This window comes from Emys orbicularis, chromosome 9 (assembly GCF_028017835.1).
Source record: "Emys orbicularis isolate rEmyOrb1 chromosome 9, rEmyOrb1.hap1, whole genome shotgun sequence".
Taxonomy (NCBI): domain Eukaryota; kingdom Metazoa; phylum Chordata; order Testudines; family Emydidae; genus Emys; species Emys orbicularis.
In genome coordinates this window covers 19,140,839-19,162,488 of record NC_088691.1, presented here as the reverse complement: position 1 = coordinate 19,162,488, position 21,650 = coordinate 19,140,839, and the positions used below count along the sequence as shown (strand labels likewise).

The window sequence follows — 21,650 nt, the reverse complement described above, 5'->3', positions numbered from 1 at the left end:
TAGGGGGATGTGCACAGTGTCTGTAGGGGCCTGTCTGCGCGGTGGGGGGATGTGCGCAGTGTCTGTAGGGGTGTGTCTGCGCTTTGGGGGGATGCGTGCAGTGTCTGTAGGGGTGTTTCTGTGTGGTGTGGGGATGTGCGAAGTGTCTACAGATGTGTGTCTGCGCAGTGTGGGGATGTGCGCAGTGTCTGTAGGGGCGTGTCTGTGCTTTGGGGGGATGTGTGCAGTGTCTGCTGGGGTGTGTCTGCACAGTGGGGGGATGTGCGCAGGTTTGTAGGGGTGTGTCTGCACGGTTGGGGGATGTGCGCAGGTTTGTAGGGGTGTGTCTGCATGGTGTGGGGATGTGTGCAGTGTTTGTAGGGGTGTGTCTGTGCAGCGGGAGGGATGTGCACAGTGTGTGCAGGGGCCTGTCTGCGCTTTGGGGGGGTGCGCAGTGTCTGTAGGGGCGTGTCTGTGCTTTGGGGGGATGTGCGCAGTGTCTGTAGGGGTGTGTCTGTGCTTTGGGGGGATGTGCGAAGTGTCTACAGATGTGTGTCTGCGCGGTGTGGGGATGTGCGCAGTGTCTGTAGGGGCGTGTCTGTGCTTTGGGGGGATGTGTGCAGTGTCTGTAGGGGCGTGTCTGCGCTTTGGGGGGATGTGCGCAGTGTTTGTAGGGGTGTGTCTGTGTGTTGGGGGGATGTGCGCAGTGTGTGCAGGGGCATGTCTGTGTGTTGGGGGGGATGTGTGCAGTGTCTATAGGGGTGTGTCTGCACAGTGGGGGGATGTGCGCAGTGTCTGTAGGGGCGTGTCAGCGCATTGCGGGGATGTGTGCAGTGTCTGTAGGGGTGTGTCTGCGCTTTGGGGGGATGTGCGCAGTGTCTGTAGGGGCGTGTCTGCGCTTTGGGGGGATGCGTGCAGTGTCTGTAGGGGTGTGTCTGTGCGGTGTGGGGATGTGCACAGTGTCTACAGATGTGTGTCTGCGCGGTGTGGGGATGTGCGCAGTGTCTGTAGGGGCGTGTCTGTGCTTTGGTGGGGATGTGTGCAGTGTCTGTAGGGGTGTGCCTGCGCTTTGGGGGGATGTGCGCAGTGTCTGTAGGGGTGTGTCTGCGCTTTGGGGGGATGCGTGCAGTGTCTGTAGGGGTGTGTCTGTGTGGTGTGGGGATGTGCGAAGTGTCTACAGATGTGTGTCTGCGCGGTGTGGGGATGTGCGCAGTGTCTGTAGGGGCGTGTCTGTGCTTTGGGGGGATGTGTGCAGTGTCTGCTGGGGTGTGTCTGCACAGTGGGGGGATGTGCGCAGGTTTGTAGGGGTGTGTCTGCACGGTTGGGGGATGTGCGCAGGTTTGTAGGGGTGTGTCTGCATGGTGTGGGGATGTGTGCAGTGTTTGTAGGGGTGTGTCTGTGCAGCGGGAGGGATGTGCACAGTGTGTGCAGGGGCCTGTCTGCGTGTTGGGGGGATGTGCGCAGTGTCTGTAGGGGCGAGTCTGCGTGTTGGGGGGATGTGCGCAGTGTCTGTAGGGGTGTTTCTGCGTGTTTGGGGGGATGTGCGCAGTGTCTGTAAGGGCGTGTCTGCGCTTTGGGAGGTTGTGCGCAGTGTCTGTAGGGGTGTGTCGGTGCGGTGGGGGGATGTGTGCAGTGTCTACAGATGTGTGTCTGCATGGTGTGGGGATGTGCGCAGTGTTTGTAGGGGTGTGTCTGCGCGGTGTGGGGATGTGCGCAGTGTTTGTGGGGGTGTGTCTGCGCGGTGGGGGGATGTGCGCAGTGTCTGTAGGGGCATGTCTGTGTGTTGGGGGATGATGCGCAGTGTGCGCAGGGGCGTGTCTGCGTGTTGGGGGGGGGATGTGTGCAGTGTCTGCAGGGGTGTGTCAGCACAGTGGGGGGATGTGCGCAGCTTTGTAGGGGTATGTCTGCACGGTTGGGGGATGTGCGCAGGTTTGTAGGGGTGTGTCTGCATGGTGTGGGGATGTGTGCAGTGTTTGTAGGGGTGTGTCTGTGCAGCGGGAGGGATGTGCACAGAGTGTGCAGGGGCCTGTCTGCGCTTTGGGGGGATGCGTGCAGTGTCTGTAGGGGTGTGTCTGTGCGATGTGGGGATGTGCGCAGTGTCTACAGATGTGTGTCTGCGCGGTGTGGGGATGTGCGCAGTGTCTGTAGGGGCGTGTCTGTGCTTTCGTGGGGATGTGTGCAGTGTCTGTAGGGGCGTGTCAGCGCATTGCGGGGATGTGTGCAGTGTCTGTAGGGGTGTGCCTGCGCTTTGGGGGGATGTGCGCAGTGTCTGTAGGGGTGTGTCTGCGCTTTGGGGGGATGCGTGCAGTGTCTGTAGGGGTGTGTCTGTGTGGTGTGGGGATGTGCGAAGTGTCTACAGATGTGTGTCTGCGCGGTGTGGGGATGTGCGCAGTGTCTGTAGGGGCGTGTCTGTGCTTTGGGGGGATGTGTGCAGTGTCTGCTGGGGTGTGTCTGCACAGTGGGGGGATGTGCGCAGGTTTGTAGGGGTGTGTCTGCATGGTGTGGGGATGTGTGCAGTGTTTGTAGGGGTGTGTCTGTGCAGCGGGAGGGATGTGCACAGTGTGTGCAGGGGCCTGTCTGCGTGTTGGGGGGATGTGCGCAGTGTCTGTAGGGGCGAGTCTGCGTGTTGGGGGGATGTGCGCAGTGTCTGTAGGGGTGTTTCTGCGTGTTTGGGGGGATGTGCGCAGTGTCTGTAAGGGCGTGTCTGCGCTTTGGGAGGTTGTGCGCAGTGTCTGTAGGGGTGTTTCTGTGCGGTGGTGGGATGTGTGCAGTGTCTACAGATGTGTGTCTGCATGGTGTGGGGATGTGCGCAGTGTTTGTAGGGGTGTGTCTGCGCGGTGTGGGGATGTGCGCAGTGTTTGTGGGGGTGTGTCTGCGTGGTGGGGGGATGTGCGCAGTGTCTGTAGGGGCATGTCTGTGTGTTGGGGGATGATGCGCAGTGTGCGCAGGGGCGTGTCTGCGTGTTGGGGGGGGATGTGTGCAGTGTCTGCAGGGGTGTGTCAGCACAGTGGGGGGATGTGCGCAGGTTTGTAGGGGTGTGTCTGCACGGTTGGGGGATGTGTGCAGTGTTTGTAGGGGTGTGTCTGTGGGTTGGGGTGTGTGTGGACAGTGTTTCTGTAGGGGCATGTCTATGTGTTGGGGGGATGTGCACAGTGTCTGTAGGGGCCTGTCTGTGTGTTGGGGGGATGTGCGCAGTGTGTGCAGGGGTATGTCTCTGCAGTGGGAGGGATGTGCACAGTGTCTTTAAGATTGTGTCTGCGTGTTGGGCGGATGTGCACAGTGTCTGTAGGGGCATGTCTGTGCTGTGGGGGGGAGGTGCGCAGTATTTGTAGGGGCGTGTCTCTGGGTTGAGGGGGATGTGTGCCGTGTGTTTGTAGGGGTGTGTCTGTGGGTTGGGGTGTGTGTGGACAGTGTGTCTATAGGGGCGTGTCTCCACCTTGGGAGGGATGTGTTCAGTGTCTGTGGGTTGGGGGGGGGGTGTGGACAGCATTTGTGTAGTGTGTGTATCTGTGCAAGAATGTGTGCACTGACACTAACGGCTATTTTAGTGGTTCGTGATAGGCCTTGGTGCCTGTTTGTGTGTAGGTTATCTATGGAATTGTTGAATTGCAGACTGTTCCAAACTGTTTCTAAAACTGAGATTCAGGATGAAATCTGGTCAACTCAGAACTTGGGCAGGTTGTTCAGTTTCCTCTCAGTAAACCGGAGTTATTTTGGCCCCGTGAGTTACCTCTGATCCAGTGAGCTGCCATCTTTAATGATGTCACACTCTGGAGACAAAGCCGCCTGAAGTCAAGACAGGAAATAATATCATTACATGGTCAGAGCTTTATTTCGTTCCCAGGAGCAATGCCATGGCGGGGGAGGAGGGGGGGTGTCTGCAGTTGGCATAGTTGTGTATAATGAATGAAGAGGACGCCCACAGTAATTCTTGTGCTCTCTTCTCAATTAGAAATTTAGACACTTGGTTCTTTCTTATCTGGATTCACCGAGTTGAAGCTATTTTGGTATTGTTAGGAAGCAGGTTGGTGGCATTTTCATTCAAACAGACCTTCTGGCTCATTTGATGAGACTATAGGAAAGTCACGAGGCCCCTTCCTTTTATTAGGAAACAGCAGGTTTTAATGAATAAGACACTGGCCTGCACATTACGAGGAGGTTGGTTCTGTGCTGAGCTTTGCCTGTGATTCATCGTGTGAGCTTCAGGAAGGCTCTATACCCCCACCCACCCTTCACCTGAATTTTCTCACCTGTAGAATGGGGATATGGATACTTGTTTGCCTTTGTAATGCACTTTGTGTTCTATGGATGAAAACGTATTAGAATAAGTAATATACTAAGTAGTATTACTTTGGGAGCTTCACTAGCAAAGATACAGAGATGATAGAATAATACAACTTCCCTACTACAATTAGATTAAGAACAGATGTCAAACAGATGGAGGTGTGAGGATTTTTTTAAACTAATTATTATGTCATATATTTAGCGTCAGTCTTTCAGTATGTCCAAAATAGTCGCCAGAGGAACGGTGCCAGCCACATTTTTCTGGGTTTCACTGTTTATTGTAACTCTTCCATTTTCAGTAATAGCTTCATAAAAAGGAAACATCACATTTCCTGTTCCATTGGTTTATCTCTTACGTGTCCTGTTTTTGCAGTGGAGTAGAAGCAAATATCCCTGCCTTTTTATTTTTTAAAATCATTTTGCACTGGCTTCACCCTGCTGCAAGCAGGAATGTTACCCAGCTCCTGGAAAAGTGTTTGTTTAACTGATTAGGTTACAGCAGGGGGTGCTGACATTTTGCCTTTGGTGTGTCACACCAAAATGGCAATAAAAAAGATTTAGCTGCTGACGTGAATTTGAAAAACAAGTACTTATTTAAAATGTGGTTGGCAGAGTCGCACTACAGAACCTCAGCCAATGTACACATGTATCTGAATGGAATGAAAACAAAGAAATCCCCATTCCAATGAATAAAAATGTAAAGTTAATAGCCTAATGCCTTTACCAACTACTCCATGATAACAATGTTCCCATGTCACTATGGATAGCCTGCTTGCAGAACACCAAACAGAAAGAGAAAGAGACATTAATGAGTTATAATTTATATTACAGCAGCTGTAGTTGCACTGCAACTGGACTATAATTTTTCACATAAACATTGCAGTTAACTTCTTGCTTATAAGTTTGTATTCTAGCACATGCAGGGAAAAAAACCAAAATGTCAGTAAAGGGATAAAAATTATTTCAATCATATAATTAACCTTTTATATTAATGGTAACTACATGTATCAGAAAGAATAATTGGAGTGTAATGAAAGCATAATTACAGTCATTGTTTTATAAAGCATAACCTTCAATACAGCAACTAGAACCTGGAAAAAGTAGTTATCAAAGAGCGACTGATCTTCATAGACTTTGCTTTTGTCATAAACACTGAATAACTGAAATTAGTGTTAAGTGTTACATTCTGCATTTTTGATTATAACATCTATATCAGGAGTCGGCAACCTCTGGCACGTGGCTCGCCAGGGTAAGCACCCTGGCGGGCCGGGACAGTTTGTTTACCTGCCGTGTCGGCAGGTTCGTCCGATCGTGGCTCCCACTGTCCGCAGTTTGCCATCCCAGGCCAATGGGGGCTGCGGGAAGTGGTGCGGGCCGAGGGATATGCTGGCCGTGGCTTCCCGCAGCCCCCATTGGCCTGGAGCGGCGAACTGAGGCCAGTGGGAGCCGCGATCGGCCGAACCGGCCGACGCGGCAGGTAAACAAACTGGCCCGGCCCGCCAGGGAGCTGCGTGCCAGAGGTTGCCAACCCCTGATCTATATCATGGAAGGCTGTTCTGTAAACAGGGGGTATCAGGGTATCGTAAATATGTTCTTTCTAGGATGCAGGGTCACATTAAGCAATGCTGAACTAACCAAAGTCTAGGAGTACTTGTGGCACCTTAGAGACTAACAAATTTATTTGAGCATAAGCTTTCGTGGGCTACAGCCCACTTCTTCGGATGCATAGAATGGAACATATATTGAGGATATATATATACACATACAGAGAGCATGAAAAGGTGGGAGTTGTCTTACCAACTCTGAGAGGCCAATTAAGTAAGAGGAAAAAAAACTTTTGAAGTGATAATCAAGATACCCCAGTACAGACAGTTTGATAAGAAGTGTGAGAGTACTTACATGGGGAGATAGATTCAATGTTTGTAATGGCTCAGCCATTCCCAGTCTCTATTTAAGTCTAAGTTGATTGTATCTAATTTGCATATCAATTCAAGCTCAGCAGTTTCTTGTTGGAGTCTGTTTTTGAAGCTTTTTTTTGCAAAATTGCCACCCGCAGGTCTGTCATTGAATGACCAGACAGGTTAAAGTGTTCTCCTACTGGTTTTTGAATGTTATGATTCCTGATGTCAGATTTGTGTCCATTAATTCTTTTGCGTAGAGACTGTCCAGTTTGGCCAATGTACATGGCAGAGGGGCATTGCTGGCACATGATGGCATATATCACATTGGTAGATGTGCAGGTGAATGAGCCCCTGACGGCATGGCTGATGTGATTAGGTCCTATGATGATATCACTTGAATAGATATGTGGGCAGAGTTGGCATCGGGCTTTGTTGCAAGGATAGGTTCCTGGGTCAGTGTTTTTGTTCAGTGATGTGTGATTGCTGGTGACCCAGGGGCTGGGGCAGAGAGGCCCCACCTAACAGAGGGAACCCACGTAGGGGCTGGGAGGACCGAGGTGGGAACCCAAACGGAAGTGGGAACCCACGTCGGACCAGGGAGGTCTACGGTGGGGACCCAGACCATAGAAGAGGGAAGCAGGTGGCTCCAGTTGGTGGAGGGCCTGCACTTTGAAAGAGATTCCCTGAGGGCCCAGCTGCGAGGAGCACAGGGGCAATAGGGAATTCCCCCCTGAGAGGGTTCTTAAGGGGGAGGGTGTGTAGTGGGGCGGACTGCCCCACTCCCTGAGAATTTAGGCTGCAGCAGGCCAGTGGGCCTGCGCAGACGGGCAGCCAATCAGAAAAGGGCTTATTGTGAGGCAATCAGGGCCCAGATTGGAGGCAGCCAATCAGGGCCAGGCTCAGCCCTATAAAAAGGCTGCTCAGGGAGAGAGCAGTCAGTCTGTCCCAGGCCTTCGACAGGGGAGGGTCTGTCTCCAGAGCAGGGAGACTAGCACCGCGGACAGCGCAGTGCTGGCCAGGCTCGGGGAGCAAAAGGGCGCTCTAGCCCGTATCCTGCCAGGCTGCAGGCCCTGAAGGGAAGGGCCTAGCGGGTGCAAGGGGCCGTAGGGGAAGCGGCCCAGGGAAGTGGATAGACGAAGGGGAGAGAAGGAGGACAGCGAGGCTGCCGCCAGAGGGTCCCTGGGTCCGGACCCAGAGTAGAGGGCGGGCCTGGGTCCCCCCCTTGCAGTACACCCAGCCATTGGCCGTAGGGAGCGGCCATTATAGACCACACCAGATCCCTGACAGGTGGGATTAGACTTTGGGGTGTGTGGTTGACCACGGTGGCTGGACATAGAGACTGCTGATTGACACACACCACCCCCCCCGGAAGGGGGTGTGGATGGACTGAAGGGCACTGCCAGAGGGCAGTGGTCCTGAAGAGGACGCCGCGGGTTGGTGAGCGACGTGGGCTCAGAAGCCAACCAAGGGTGAGACAATGGGTGGGACACCACCGAGAGAGGGCGCTCCACTGGACTGAGCTAATTCCCAGAGGCAACCAGTAGGAGGCGCCGGGTGGTGAGTCCCAACCCTGTTACAGTGAGCAAGTAGTTTTTAAGTGAGGTGAAACTTGGGGGTACACAGGACAAATCAGACTCCTGAAAGGGGTACAGTAGTCTGGAAAGGTTGAGAGTCACTGCTCTAAACCACATTTCCTTAATTTACTTATGAGAATTTAATGTAGGACTGTGTCAAAAAACCTTACTAAAATAAAGATATATCACATCTACTACTTCCTCCCCTATCCACTAGTCCAGTAACTCTGTCAAAGAAGGAAATTAGATTGGTCTGACATGATTTGTTCTTGACAAATTTGTGCTGGCTATTACTTACCTATTATCCCTTAGGTGCTTACATATTGATTGTTTAATAATTTGTTCCAGATGTTGAAGTTAGGCTGATTGGTTTATAATTTCCTGAGTCCCCTTTTTAAAGATAGGTACTATGTTTGCCCTTCTCCAGCAAACTGGGACCTCACCTGTCCTCCCTGAGTTCTTGAAGATAATCACCTAACAGTTCCAAAATTGCTTCAGTTAGTTCCTTAAGTACCATAAGGGTGAATTTTGTCAGGTCCTGCCAACTTTAATACATCTAAAATTATCTAAATATTCTTTAACCAGTTCTTTCTCTATTATGGCTTGTTTTTCTTCCCCCTTGTTGTTAATATTAATTGTGTTAAGCATCTGTCATAATTAACCTTTTTAGTGAAGACAAGCAAAATAGGCATTAAACATATCAACCTTCTTGATATAATCAATTAATAGGGCCCTACCAAATTCACGGCCATGAAAAATGTGTCATGGACCGTGAAATCTGGTCTCCCACTATGAAATCTGGTCTTTTATGTGCTTTTACCCTATACAGATTTCAAGGGAGCGATCAGGGTTTCTCAGATTGGGAATCCTGATCCAAAAGGGAGTTGCAGGGGGGTTCCAAGCTTATTTTAAGAGGTCGTGGTATTGCCAGCCTTACTTCTGCGTTGCCTTCAGAGCTGGGCAGCTGGAGAGCAGCAGCTGTTGGCCAAGTGCCCAGCTGTGAAGGCCGCGCCCTGCCAGCAGCAGTGCAGAAGTAAGGGTGGCAATACCATACCATGCCACCCTTACTTCTGTGCTGCTGCCTTCAGAGCTGGGTGGCTGGAGAGGGGCGGCTGCTGACTGAGGGCCCAGCTCTGCAGGCAGCAGCGAAGAAGTAAGGGTGACAATAACATACCATGACATCCTTACTTCTGCGCTGCTGCTGGCAGCGGCTCTGCCTTCAGAGCTGGGCTCCCGGCCAACAGCCGCCGCTCTCCAGCTGCCCAGCTCTGAAGGCAGCGCCACCACCAGCAGCAGCGCAGAAGTAAGGATAGCAGTACCACAACCCCCCACTACAATAACCTTGCCCCCCCCACCCCAAATCCTTTTTGGGTTAGGACCCCTATAATTACAACACCATAAAATTTCAGATTTAAATAACTGAAATCATGAAATTTATTATTTTTTAAATCCTGTGACCGTGAAATTGACCAAAATGGACTATGAATTTAGTAGGGCCCTAGTTATTAGCTCTCCTTCCCCAAGAAATAGTGGACCGACACTTTCCTTTGTCTTTCTCTTGCTCCTAATGTATTTATAGAGCCTCCTTTGACTCCAGATTTCTTACCATACCAAACCCAAGCTCTTCAGCTTCACCTTGAACGTTTGCCATAATCTTTCCCCAGTATGGGCTCGTTTTCTGCCTCTCCCCATGTTCTTCCTTGCCCTTAAACCTCCTGTCTCCTTTCCCACTTTTAGCTTTGTGCCTTTTAACATTCTGAAAAGGCTACTGCCACTTCTCCTGAGATGGTCTAATCCCCAGTGTGCTGATGCTGTATATTAAAGCAGTGCCTCGAGGCACCAACCAAATTGGACACCCCACTGTGCTAGGCACTATACCAGGGGTCGGCAACCTTTCAGAAGTGGTGTGCCAAGTCTTCATTTATTCACTCTAATTTAAGGTTTCGCGTGCCAGTAATACATTTTAACATTTTTAGAAGGTCTCTTTCTATAAGTCTATATATTATATAACTAAACTATTGGTGTATGTAAAGTAAATAAGGTTTTTAAAATGTTTAAGAAGCTTCATTTAAAATTAAATTAAAATGCAGAGCCCCCCTGGACCAGTGGCCAGGACCCAGGCAGTCTGAGTGCCACTGAAAATCAGCTTGTGTGCCGCCTTTGGCACCCGTGCCATAGGTTGCCTACCCCTGCACTATACAAACACATAGGAAGAGACAGTTCCTTCCCAAAGAGTTTACAATCTATATAGACAATGAGTGGGGGGGAAAGGGAATATTCGGATCCCTTATTATACAGATGGGGAACTGAGGTGCAGAGAGATTCAGAGACATGCCCAGGGTTACCCAGGAAGTCTGTGGCAGAGCTGGGGACTGAACCCAAATCTCCTGTATTCCTATCCAGTGCCTTCATTTTTTGCTGAGCCTTCCTTCCCTTGGAAAGTGGTCTATCCTTGTCTGGTTCATGGTTTGGGTTAGGCTGCATTGTTTGATGGTAGATAGTTCACCTGCCCTAGTATGTAGACCTAGGCTTCATGCCGCTACTGGTCAGAAGCGGTTTCATTTGTATAAAACATCACTGGGTGACTTTGGCTAGGGTTTGAGAGGAAGTTGAATATGTGCACCAGCTGAAAACTGTGTTGTGTTTTACAAAGAGCCTAGCGCATGCTAGAACAGACGGTGTGTTAGTAGGTGTGTTGAAATGCCCATGTGGTGTGTGTGCAATTTACTTACTGCAATAAACTTCAGTATTAAACTAACTGAAGGAGGTTCCGGAACCTTTGGAACTAGTGTACATGGCTGGTGTCCTGGAAAAAAAACACCCTAGCATGGGTACTTACATTCTAATAACTAAAATTACTGCTGCATTTCAACTGAATTGTTTTTCACTGTTGCTGACCCAAAATGACTGAGTCCCATCCCGAGGTTGACAGGGTGAGTGCCCTCTGTATATACAGGATGTAAAGCACCTTGGGGTCTTGTGGTATGAAAGGCAGTATGGGAACATACCATTTTTCTTTTATATAATTGCTTTATTTTACAAGCAAGATCAGTAAGCTCCTCTTACTCCTAAACTAAAGACTCTTGTGGGAGAATCTAGAAGAAAAATTCACCCTAAAATTCCATTTTTAAAATGGTGCCTTTTGCAAGTAAATTCTAAGGAACTGGAGAAGTCTTCAGGGCAACAGAAAATCCCGCCTCGTGCCTGAGATGGCACGAAACCCAGGTGGTAGAATCTGAATGGCCAATCCAGCATAATACAGAGGCGCTCCAGCAAGGGGCTGAGTCCAATTCCCATTGAAGTCATAAATCCCCAAGAAATGTGAAAGTCAAATGCAATATAAAATGGATGATCTGTGGGAGCCAAATCGACAACCAGAAGAGTTGGCCTCAGCCCATGAGAGACTATTTATTGGAATAATCCTTGGCAGCTAAATTTTCAAAATGGCCTCAATCCAGCTTCTCCACTCGTGCATGAAAATTTTACAGCAGAATTTATTGCACTCACAAAACTAGCTGGTGCAAATTGAGAAGCTGTTTTTTGAAAAGGTGACCTTCCGTCATCATTAGCTGTTATCAAAGGGAGATTGCCAAGCTACGTTAAGGCTTAACTGATAGCCTCTACAGTTTAAAGCTCTCACCTCAAGCCTAGTGTTCCTTTAAAAAAAAAAAAGGTTTAGATGCAATGGAAGCTGTGCTTAATTTAAAGCCATAGTGGACTAATTAAATTCGATAGACGGCATAGCTTCTAATGGAAAATACAGTAATTATGACTTAGGCTTGACTTTGAAACTTTAAACTAAATAATTGTCTCTGCCATGACAAATTGTCTCTGCCTTGGACTGGCTGTGTGCCATGATAGATATAATGCAACACTGTAGTTATTTGGCATCGCGTTGAGCGTGTCCACTCCTGCAGCACCTTGGCATCATGACCCAGGTAGCCCGTGCTTGCACTAGCCTGGTGCCATGATAAAGAGAAGTCAATCCTGTGTCGCTTTGGCGCTATGGATTTAACATACATTCTGCAGTGATCTGGTGCCATGAAAGCGAAAGCCTTATTTAATAGCACATTTTTCTTTAAAAAGAAAAACAAGTAAAAATGTGCAAATGAGATTTTCCTTTGAGACGAGGAGGTTGCAGAGGTCAATGTGACTATTGTGTTTGGGGCTGTGGGGCTGCCATTTGGAATTCAATGTGTGAATACAACAAAATGGCCGCTCATCATATCTTAATGGATGTGAGCTCCAGCTGCATTACTGAACATGCGTTCAGTTCCTGAATGATAACAGACCTCATCCTGCAAAGACATAGGCACATAAGTATTCATAATGAATTCAATATGACTTAAACTTTAACACGTGTGTGAGCCTTGGCAGGATTGAGGCCAGGGGGCGGGAGGAAGCTCTCTGCTTTTTGTGTTTGACTCTCAGTACTGTTCTGTGCTCCTCTCCCTCATACCATTTGATAAACTGTGAGTTCCCTCCACCAAACCACACAGTGGTTATTGCAGTTATATTTCTTTGTGTCTGGGGAAGTCCTATACCAGGGATTCTCAAACTTCATTGCACCGCGACCCCCTTCTGACAACAAAAATTACCGCACGATCCCTGGAGGGATCGTGCAGCCTGAGCCCACCGGAGCCCCGTGGCCCTGTGTGTGTGGGGTGGGGTGGGGGCAAAGCCCCACTGCCCTGTACGGGGTGGGGGGCAAAACTGAAGCCCAAGAGCTTCAGCCCCAGGCAGAGTGCCTGTAACCAGAGCCCCACCACCTAGGACTGAAACCCTCAGGCTTCGGCCCTGGGCGGTGGGACTCAGGCTTCAGCTTTGGCCCTGGATTGCAGTAAGTCTGAGCCTACCCTGGGGACCCCATTAAAATGGGGTTGTGACCCACTTTGGGGTCCCGATCCACAGTTTGAGAACCAGTGTCCTATACCTTGACCTCTCATTAGCTACTTAATAAATGTGTGGGTGGAGAAATATCCATTGCTCATGAAAGAAGACTTCATTTGGTCTCTCCTGGACAACCCTTTGGTTCTGGAGGTATTACCTCTTCGTGCTTGGAGCGTTCTTATGTTCCCTGAGATGCCTGCCCATTCCTTCTACTGCCCTGTCACGCAAGTCATTTGTCGTTGTTTGTTTGTTGTTCTCTACCAAATAATGAATCCACAGTAATAGAACTCTATTTTAGCAGATTTGATAGATTGCTGCAAAAATGCCTCCAAGTGGCACATGACAAAAGAGAAAGAAGAGTTTAAAAAGGAATTACCCCTGTGAGGAACTTAATAATAATAATTGGCAACTCAGAGGCCATAAAATATGAGAGGTTGGGACATACATAAAATGAATCCAAGATTTAAAATAACAAACAAAAAGCCCCCCTTCCACATTGCAGTTAAATTTGTGGCTCCGGAAAGAGAGGGGATGATTTTTTCATACAGACCTACTACTGCACCTCAGTCATTCTCTGCAACACCTCTGCTTCTATTCTGAATGTTGGTTTCTCCTGAGAGCAAGCTGCCAATCAAAGAAAATTGCTGGCTGGCTTTGTGATGTGAACAAAAATATTCACTAGGGGCTAGGTTGAAAATACAAAACTTATTGTGTTTTCCACATGTGACCATCAGCATAATTTGAAAGGCCAGTGTCTGAAACTACTAGACTATCTAGCCCCGCAACATCCCCGCATTAAGGTCTAGTAAAGGAATATTACCTTCACTCCTCCAGAGTGTTATAAATATACTAGACAACTACATAGCATAGTGAGACATTTCAAATATTTCTCCTGGAGCAAATGTAACAGTTACATTCCAGCAAACAGAACAGTAAGCACTGATTTTTTTTTAAATGTGGAACTTATCCATGAAAAAATGTTCTCTTTAAGGTTTTGTGTATTTATAGAACACAGTGCAAACATATATTTTGCTTTTCTGTATCCTCTTTTATTCAAGCACCCCAAAAGCATTATGTAAACATTAACGATTTAAGCCTAGTGTGGTAGATATTAGTATCCTTGTTTCACAGATATGGAAACTGAGACATAAGATCAGTTAAGTGACTTGCCGAAGATCACACAGGAGCCCTATGGCAGAAATAGGAATAGAACCCAGATCTTCTGATTTTCAGGCCTGTGATTAAATAGAAGACCATCCTTCCTCGCTCTAGAATGTAAATATTATATTTCAGGGATGGGCAATGTTAAGATAGTAGAGGAACCACTAAACCCTTTGGCAGGCCAGGGAGTGTGATGCATGCGGGGAGTGGGAGGGGTCAAGTCCTGTTGCCAGGGGGGGTGACTGGAGGTGGAAGGAATTGGGTCCTGGCCCTGGGGAGGTGATGCAGGGGGAGAATCGGGTACTGTACCTGGGAGGGGGTGATGCAAGGGGGGATTGCATGGGGGGAGTCAGGTCTGTAGGATGATGTAACTTGCACACGGGGGAGGGGGTTGGAGAGCCTGTTCCCCACTTACCCTGTAGTGGTGACTCATGTACGGGGCTGGGTCCAGCTCCCTGCTCTAGCCCACTGGCTCTCATCCCAGTATCTCGTGATGTCCATGTTCAGGCTGGTGATACCCTGTCCCTTTCCTGGCCGCAGTGCTGCTGTATTGCCTGCCCTGAGCCGGGTTATGGCAGGCCAAATACAATGATCTAGCAGTCTAGATGCAGCCCCTTAGCTGCCTGTTGCCCATCCCTGTTATATGTCTGGTGTTTGACTAGTGGAAGGCTCAGGGTTCTAACGGGGGTGGTCTCTCACTGTGTAAGTCAGACGGCACTTGCAGTGCTTCAGCCACAGAACCAGCTATGCAGCTAGATAAAGGCAGGACCCCCCTGAACACCAGCTGCTGCCGAGCTGAAACAGATAGATAAACTGCAGCTTATCATTTATTAATCAGAAAGACCTAGGATTAGGTGCTGCTGAAAGATGATCAATATCTCCAGTGGGAATTCTTCATAATAGCAAAGCATTGTGTAATGTCTTTATACTTCTGCTAGGTCCAATGGAAGAAATATAAGGAATTATGAAGCCTCAACTATAAATGAAATGTCTGTGATTGAGGGATCCTGGTGACAGCATAAATGCATTGGTGGTTTGTGTTTGCCTTCAGAACACCATAATGGGATTGCAGCCGTAATGTAAATCCCAGGGGTACATTACTTGATCAAATGCATAGTTTAAAAAAATCAAATAATCATCCTAAGTCTTGTCTTTCTTCCCCTGTGTCTCACTCTATGCTGGGGTGTTTTGTCATTACACCTCTACCTCTATATGCAGAATATAACGCTGTCCTCGGGAGCCAAAAAATCTTACCGCATTATAGGTGAAACCGCGTTATATCGAACTTGCTTTGATCCGCCGGAGTGCGCAGCCCCGCCCCCCCGGAGCACTGCTTTACCGCGTTATATCCGAATTCGTGTTACATCGGGTTGCGTTATATCGGGGTAGAGGTGTACTTCCCATCTCTTGTTCACATACAATTCTGGTCTTCTCCTTCCTCCCAGCTTGACCCTTTGCATAACTTTATTGTTATTTTGTATTAAATACTGCATTATGAATGTGCACCGTGCTTTACAGGCAATTTGAATACAAGGTTCCTGCTCCCATGGAGCTAAGTATCTAAAAGAATTTTAAGCCCTTTACATCGAAAAGGAACAGAGTAAGATTTATATTATGTATCTTTTCTATCACTTTCTTATCGTGCCATCACACACTGAGCAGTAATAAGAATGTAAACACTAAACACACATTCGTTCTAAGCCTATTAGAGGCTTCCATGTATTATAAAGCTATTAGTGTTCTTGCCATATGTTATATGAAGGAAGCTTCTCTGTGCCTGTGTCAAGAATGTAATGTAGGCAGAGAAGGACAAATATAAGGACACTATGGGCCTGATTCTTTGCTGTCTTCCACCTTGTGTAATCATGGCTGCTGCATTCAGTTTGCACAGGTGAGGTGTAAAATGCCACCCCTGGTGAAAGTGAATGGAGAATTTTGATTTGGTACCACTTTGCACAGGTGTAAACGTTGACACAAGGTTTCAAGCAATGGAGAATCAGGCCCAGTGTCTTTTCACAGAGGAAAGGTATCACGATGAATTGTTTGTGTACGTCCTGTCGCTGTAGCTCTTCATAGATAGTATGCAAGAAAACCCAACCAGTCCACTGTCAGGGAGAACAGTTCCTTAAAGGATAGTCTATCTAGTCTGAACTAAATTAAAGTCAGAATGTTCTGATAGGTTTGAAATACAAACATAGCAAAATTTCACCCAAATCCTGCAAGATTATCCTAACAAAACCCCACAGGTCCATAAGATCCTCTGGACTTGTGGACAATCCATTGAATTTCTAAGAAATTCATATTAAACAGAGAAAGACTTGTTACATTATCTTATCCCTTACTTTACCAACCGCAGAATTGTTTCCTGCAATGGATTCTTAAGTGATTTCTACAGCCTCATCTGATACGACTCAGGCAACTGAGCTTCTGCCACGGGGAGACTGTTTTACAGTCTGTGCCCCAGTAATAAATCCCACAAATCCCTAGGATCCTGCAGATTTCCACCAAAATAAAATGTTACAAATCCCCCGGTGCTCAGATACCCTGGAGATGAGCATGACGTAAAACCCTGGATAGGTAGGATTCCATATATTTGATTGCAAATGAAAAGTTTGAACCAAATTTTGAAATGCTGATTTTTTTTGTTCAACTGTATGTGGATTAAACTCAAATATGACCTTCTAACATTTCACCTATGGCTGCTAAGCATGAGCTTGGATTTGTGTGGTACAGAAAATGTGAGCTATAGCATTAGGTGTAGCATTTAAAAACAACTACGTCAAGGTCTTATTTCTTCTTTTGAATCAATGAAAGTACAATAAAGCCCATGTGCAATGCCTGCTAGTTTCATCAGCATAATGATCCTTGAATTTGCTTCCACTAGAGATTCTTTAGAACCAGATTGTCACCATTTTTCAGACATGATGCAAGATGCACCTTTTTGATCAATGTTGGTATCTCTTGGCAATCGGGGCCAGATTCACACAGGTATTTATGTGCCTACAGATGCAGATAGGCACCTAATGGGATTCACAGAAGTGACTTCTCGAGGTTTTCAATGGTAGACAGGTGCCCAAATCCCTTAGACACCTAGGGGGATTCATAAAAGTGTCTATCAGCATCTTTAAGTGCCTAAATACCTTTGTGAATTTGGCCCTTGGTCACTGGGTTGTAATCCATTAGTTTCTGTTTATTTTAAGGGGTAGTTTATTGACCAGTGTATGTGTTTTGGGGAAACACTACTTGCTTTTACCTTGATACTATAGTAACAAGCACCTAAGAAATGTAGGTAATAATCAGAACTGGCTGAACAATTTTTATGAAAATGACATTTCAATGAAAAATGGAACCAACATTTCATAAACTTGAATTGTGCAATGTTCTCCCCATTTTCCAACCAGTGCTAATAACAACATGTTGGTTCCCTATATAATTGCCTCTGTATTTATTATTTTCAAAAGGGGAAAGCTATGTCTGTTCATCTGACAACTTCTTCAAGAAGGTGGAGTATACCAAGAATGTTAATCCCAACTGGTCTGTCAATGTGAAGACATCGGCCAACCTGAAAGCACCTCAGTCTCTGGCCAGCAGCAACAGTGCCCAGGCAAGGGAGAACAAGGATTTTGTGCGTCCCAAGCTGGTGACCATCATCCGCAGTGGGGTGAAGCCCCGAAAGGCTGTTCGCGTGCTCCTGAACAAGAAGACTGCACATTCGTTTGAGCAAGTTCTCACCGATATCACTGAAGCTATAAAACTGGAGACAGGTGTGGTCAAAAAGCTGTATACCCTGGATGGGAAACAGGTAAGGGATTTGCAAATTTCTTTTTCTTTTCCCTCTCCTCTCCTCTATTTTGCTCATATATTATAGCAATGCTGACTAAGTGAACAATTACTGAAGCCTAAAATTAACCTGAGACAGTCATCACCATCTGTTCTTCTGGAAGTCAGACTTCTCATGCCAGTGGTTATGTTACTAAATTGTCACTGGTATTAATATCAGGCAAAGAATGCAGCCAACCGTCTGAATGAAACAGATGTACTACCCCACTGTCTGAGCACCAGAGAGCTGTGTATATTCTCCAAAAGTTTTCCAAAATATATAAATAATGTGAGCAGTTTGTACTGTAGGTTTATTTATTTGTTAGGTAACCATAGCAGCAGCTCTCAAGGACTCCCTACAAGTATTAGAACAAATGTGATGTTTTACTATTTTGTTCTCAGATGAGCACTAGTCAGCGTAAATTAATTGGTGAATAACACACTCATCTGGCTAACTCTGTACTAGTAGGAAAATGTATGGGACATGTGATACCTTCATGGGTAAAAGTATAAATAGTTAATATACAGTAGGGGCTCTGGGTCAGAATTTTGTGGGTCATTGTAAGCAGAACATTTTGACTTGGCTCTACATGTTCTTATTACACAAGCACATTTTTTAAAGTACCCCTCACTTGCTGTGTTGTGGCTAACAGACCATTGAATAAGGTCTTTCTGCTGCTGCTGCTATGGAATCCCCTAAAGGAATGTGTGCTATACAGCTTGGGGTGCTGGGACAGATAGATACTTCATCTATCTTTGGTTAAAGTCACAGATGCCAGTGGCTCTTGGAATTGGGGTGACCTTTTTATTTTTTCCTCTGTCTCTATTTTCTCACTTTTCTGAGTGGGGAAGTACAGCCTCCACTGATACTGTATTGGACACTCTTTTTATTGTGGGGATTGATATTGGAGATTTAAAATGACTAATTCCATTACCCATCTTCTGCAGAAGGTGTTGGTTTACATATTGTCTCTTGAAACATAAGCAAGAAGGTAGATAATCTACTTGAGCAATGTATACATTTTAATGAACGAAAAGGTCAATTTTTCAGGTAAAGAATGTTATGTTTGTCCGTAATGTATGTTAGCCCATATCTGTTCCTTGGGTTTAGAATGTAAAGTATCATACTGAATATCAGCCCAGATTAACTGCTTTGTCTCAGTTTCGGTGTTCTCACCTGTGTAATTCATTATTTATTATTGCTTCAAAATGAGACTTTTTCGTTGGTCGGTCAAAACTTTTCTTTAGATTTGGGTCAGCCAAGCATTTGCCACTCATGAGACATGATGGTTTATACTTTGGTAATGCACCCTCCTATCACCTTGCCCAAAGACCCAACAATGTATTGTCAAATAAACAGGGACAGCTAGTGTTGTAGGTGAAAGGCGAGAAGTGAGGGAGAGATGGGAGGAGTGGAGGAAGGAGAAGGGGTGCCGTCTGACCCACTAACCACAATCCAGAACGGTACACTTTTGTGTGTGTGTGTGTGTAAAACACATCAGTGTTGTGCATCTCTTCCTCATAGTCACATGATAAATGAAGGGGTGTGAAATCTATGGGACCTGCAAACTCTTACTCATGGAGTATTCCTTACTCACACGAGTAGAGCCATTGAGTTCAATACAGTCAGGCCTCTGGGTCAGAGTTTTAGGTTGGACACTGTAACTTGCCTCAGTTGTCCTAAGTAATGTGCTCACTCCCACCAGAAGCTTTGAAAGTGCTTCTGGCTGTTGTGTTAGCAAGTCCTGCTGCTTGTTGGAGCCCCCTACAGGAATTTATGCTGTATAGTCTGCAGCGCTGAAGCCCCTGCTGTACATTGAACTATTGATGTGAGTAAGGGTTTGTAGGATTAGGCCTGATGTAATTTATCTTTCCCTAGCACATGCCAATGTCCTTGGCTGTCAAAATATACACATGCTCTTGAATTCAGTACTAAAAAGTGGCCTTAAATTCTTAGTGCCAGAATCTGATAACTTTTCTCACAGTGAATGGTACCCTTATCCACCATTGACTTCAATTGGACTGCTGGTGGAGTAAAGTTCTACTCAATGTGACTAAAAGTATCACAATCTGGCCCTGAAAATTTACTCAGTCCTTGCTCTGGAAAGCTCTCAATGACTTCAGTGAGAGTTTGACTCACTGACTAAGGACTTAAGGATTTCTCTATATGTACTCTCCACCATTCCCCTGGAACACACATTTTACTAGCTGCCTGAGAAAAGATGCATCTCTCTCTCACATACCAGTTCCACTGTATATGAAGGGACATGTGGTGATGTATTTTTGAAGAAATAAAAAGAAAAATGAGATCATTTGCAATCTGACAACGGTAATGTAATATCTAATAGTTGGTTGTTACATCATTTATTAATAGAGCTCTACACCAGGGAAAAATGTGGCCCAGTATGTTTTGGTTTCATTTAAAGATTTCTTCAGTGTTTGTGTTTTAGTCTGTTAAACTGTATTTGAAGTTTCCCACCTAAATTTGTTCCCAGTGTTGCTAAAAAGAACCAAAATTTTCTGCTGTGGGTGCAGTTGTTGGCTGGTATGATCCACTGTCTCATAGTCCACCATCAATTCTGACCTTCCCACAAGCTATCAGAAAGAAGTCTTTGAAGGCATAATTCTGACAAACCGTGGTTTATTTTCCAAAAAAAGAGATTCATGCAAAAACCCAAGCTGCTCAAAGCTGAAATGTTGACAAGACTCTTGACAGTCTCACTATTTAAGTGCCATCACAGCAGTGTTACTTCCACTGTCGCGAAATGTTATAATTTACAAAGGCAATGTACAAAGGGAAATCATCCTTATTGAGTCCATATGCTTCACTTAATGAGGTGAAATGATTATTTATTTTATGCATAGGCATTTCTATGACACTCATCAGCAGTCATCAGAGTGCTTTAGAAATGTAGGCATTAGTGGTGAAGGTACAGTGGCATACAAATAATTCCATTTCTACGCACTGCAAACCTACTACAGATGGGATGATAAACTGTAAATTTGGAGCAGGATGCTGTGTGTATGAATAAACATAATATCCATAGAGTTTAAGCCCAGAAGGGACCACTAGGTAATCTAATCTGACCTCCTGTATATCACAGGTCACCAGCCAGCACCTGCACACTAAATCCAACAAGGGAAAGGAGACCTAAAAGAGACTAGACTACTGTGTGCCATAGGCAGAGAGTAGGAGGGGCAGAGGAACACCAGTGCTCGAGAATATCAATGGAACTAATTTTTTTTTTTTTTTGCTTTTGTTAAAAAAATAAAATAGAGTTGTGTTGTTGCTCTGCGTATCTTGCATTTTCTATGGAGGAATATTTCAGTTTTTCTTGAAACTATTAAACACTTTGTGTTTGTTAAGAAGCTTATTTATTTTTGACTCAGTCTTGCACGTATTTCTAATGCTCCATTTAACTGTATTCATGCAGTCTCTCTGCTGGGAGCACATTGCCACCTCTTGACAGAAACCCCATAACTCGAAAAGAAAGGAACTTCAAAGAACCTACTGTACATGAGCCAACGCAGTGAGAATCAAAGCAATAGGAGTTTACCTCCTACACTCTCACAGCCATATAATAAATGATAAAGGACAAAGAAGATAGTGTGTTAGACCACTCTTAAAGATAATGGGCCAAATTCAGCTCTGTTACATGGGTGCAACAACTCCTACTGCATCTGTAACTGAGAGTGGAACTTGGTCTAATCCAAGGAGTGTATTGCAAATTGGTTGCCCTGGCAAATTATTATTCTTATTATTTTTATTACAGTAGCATCCACAGTCCCTTATCAGGACTGGGTCCCAATAGGGGCCAGGCACTATTTGAATACACGGGAAGAGACAGTTCCTGCCGTGAATAGTTCATAATCTAATTTAGAAGAAAACCAAATAGGAACTGTAGATGGGGTTGTAATTTTAAACATCCTGATGATCAGAATATTTGAATGCAGTACAACATGAATCAGATTTTGCAACTCTCACCCACACTGATTATCCCATTTGTGCCTACCTCTTTTTTTCTCTGACTGCCACGCCTAA

At 46.0% G+C, this 21,650-nt stretch overlaps 1 protein-coding gene across 4 annotated transcripts in view; it reads left to right on the top strand.

The window, feature by feature from the left end:
* Positions 1–21,650, top strand: part of DCX (doublecortin) — a 100,920-nt gene that overhangs the window by 1,117 nt on the left and 78,153 nt on the right. For all 4 annotated transcript variants that reach the window (XM_065411013.1, XM_065411012.1, XM_065411011.1 and 1 more), the window contains exon 2: positions 17,251–17,591. In XM_065411013.1, the coding sequence (XP_065267085.1) occupies positions 17,251–17,591 (341 nt within the window). The remainder of the gene's footprint in view (positions 1–17,250; positions 17,592–21,650) is intronic.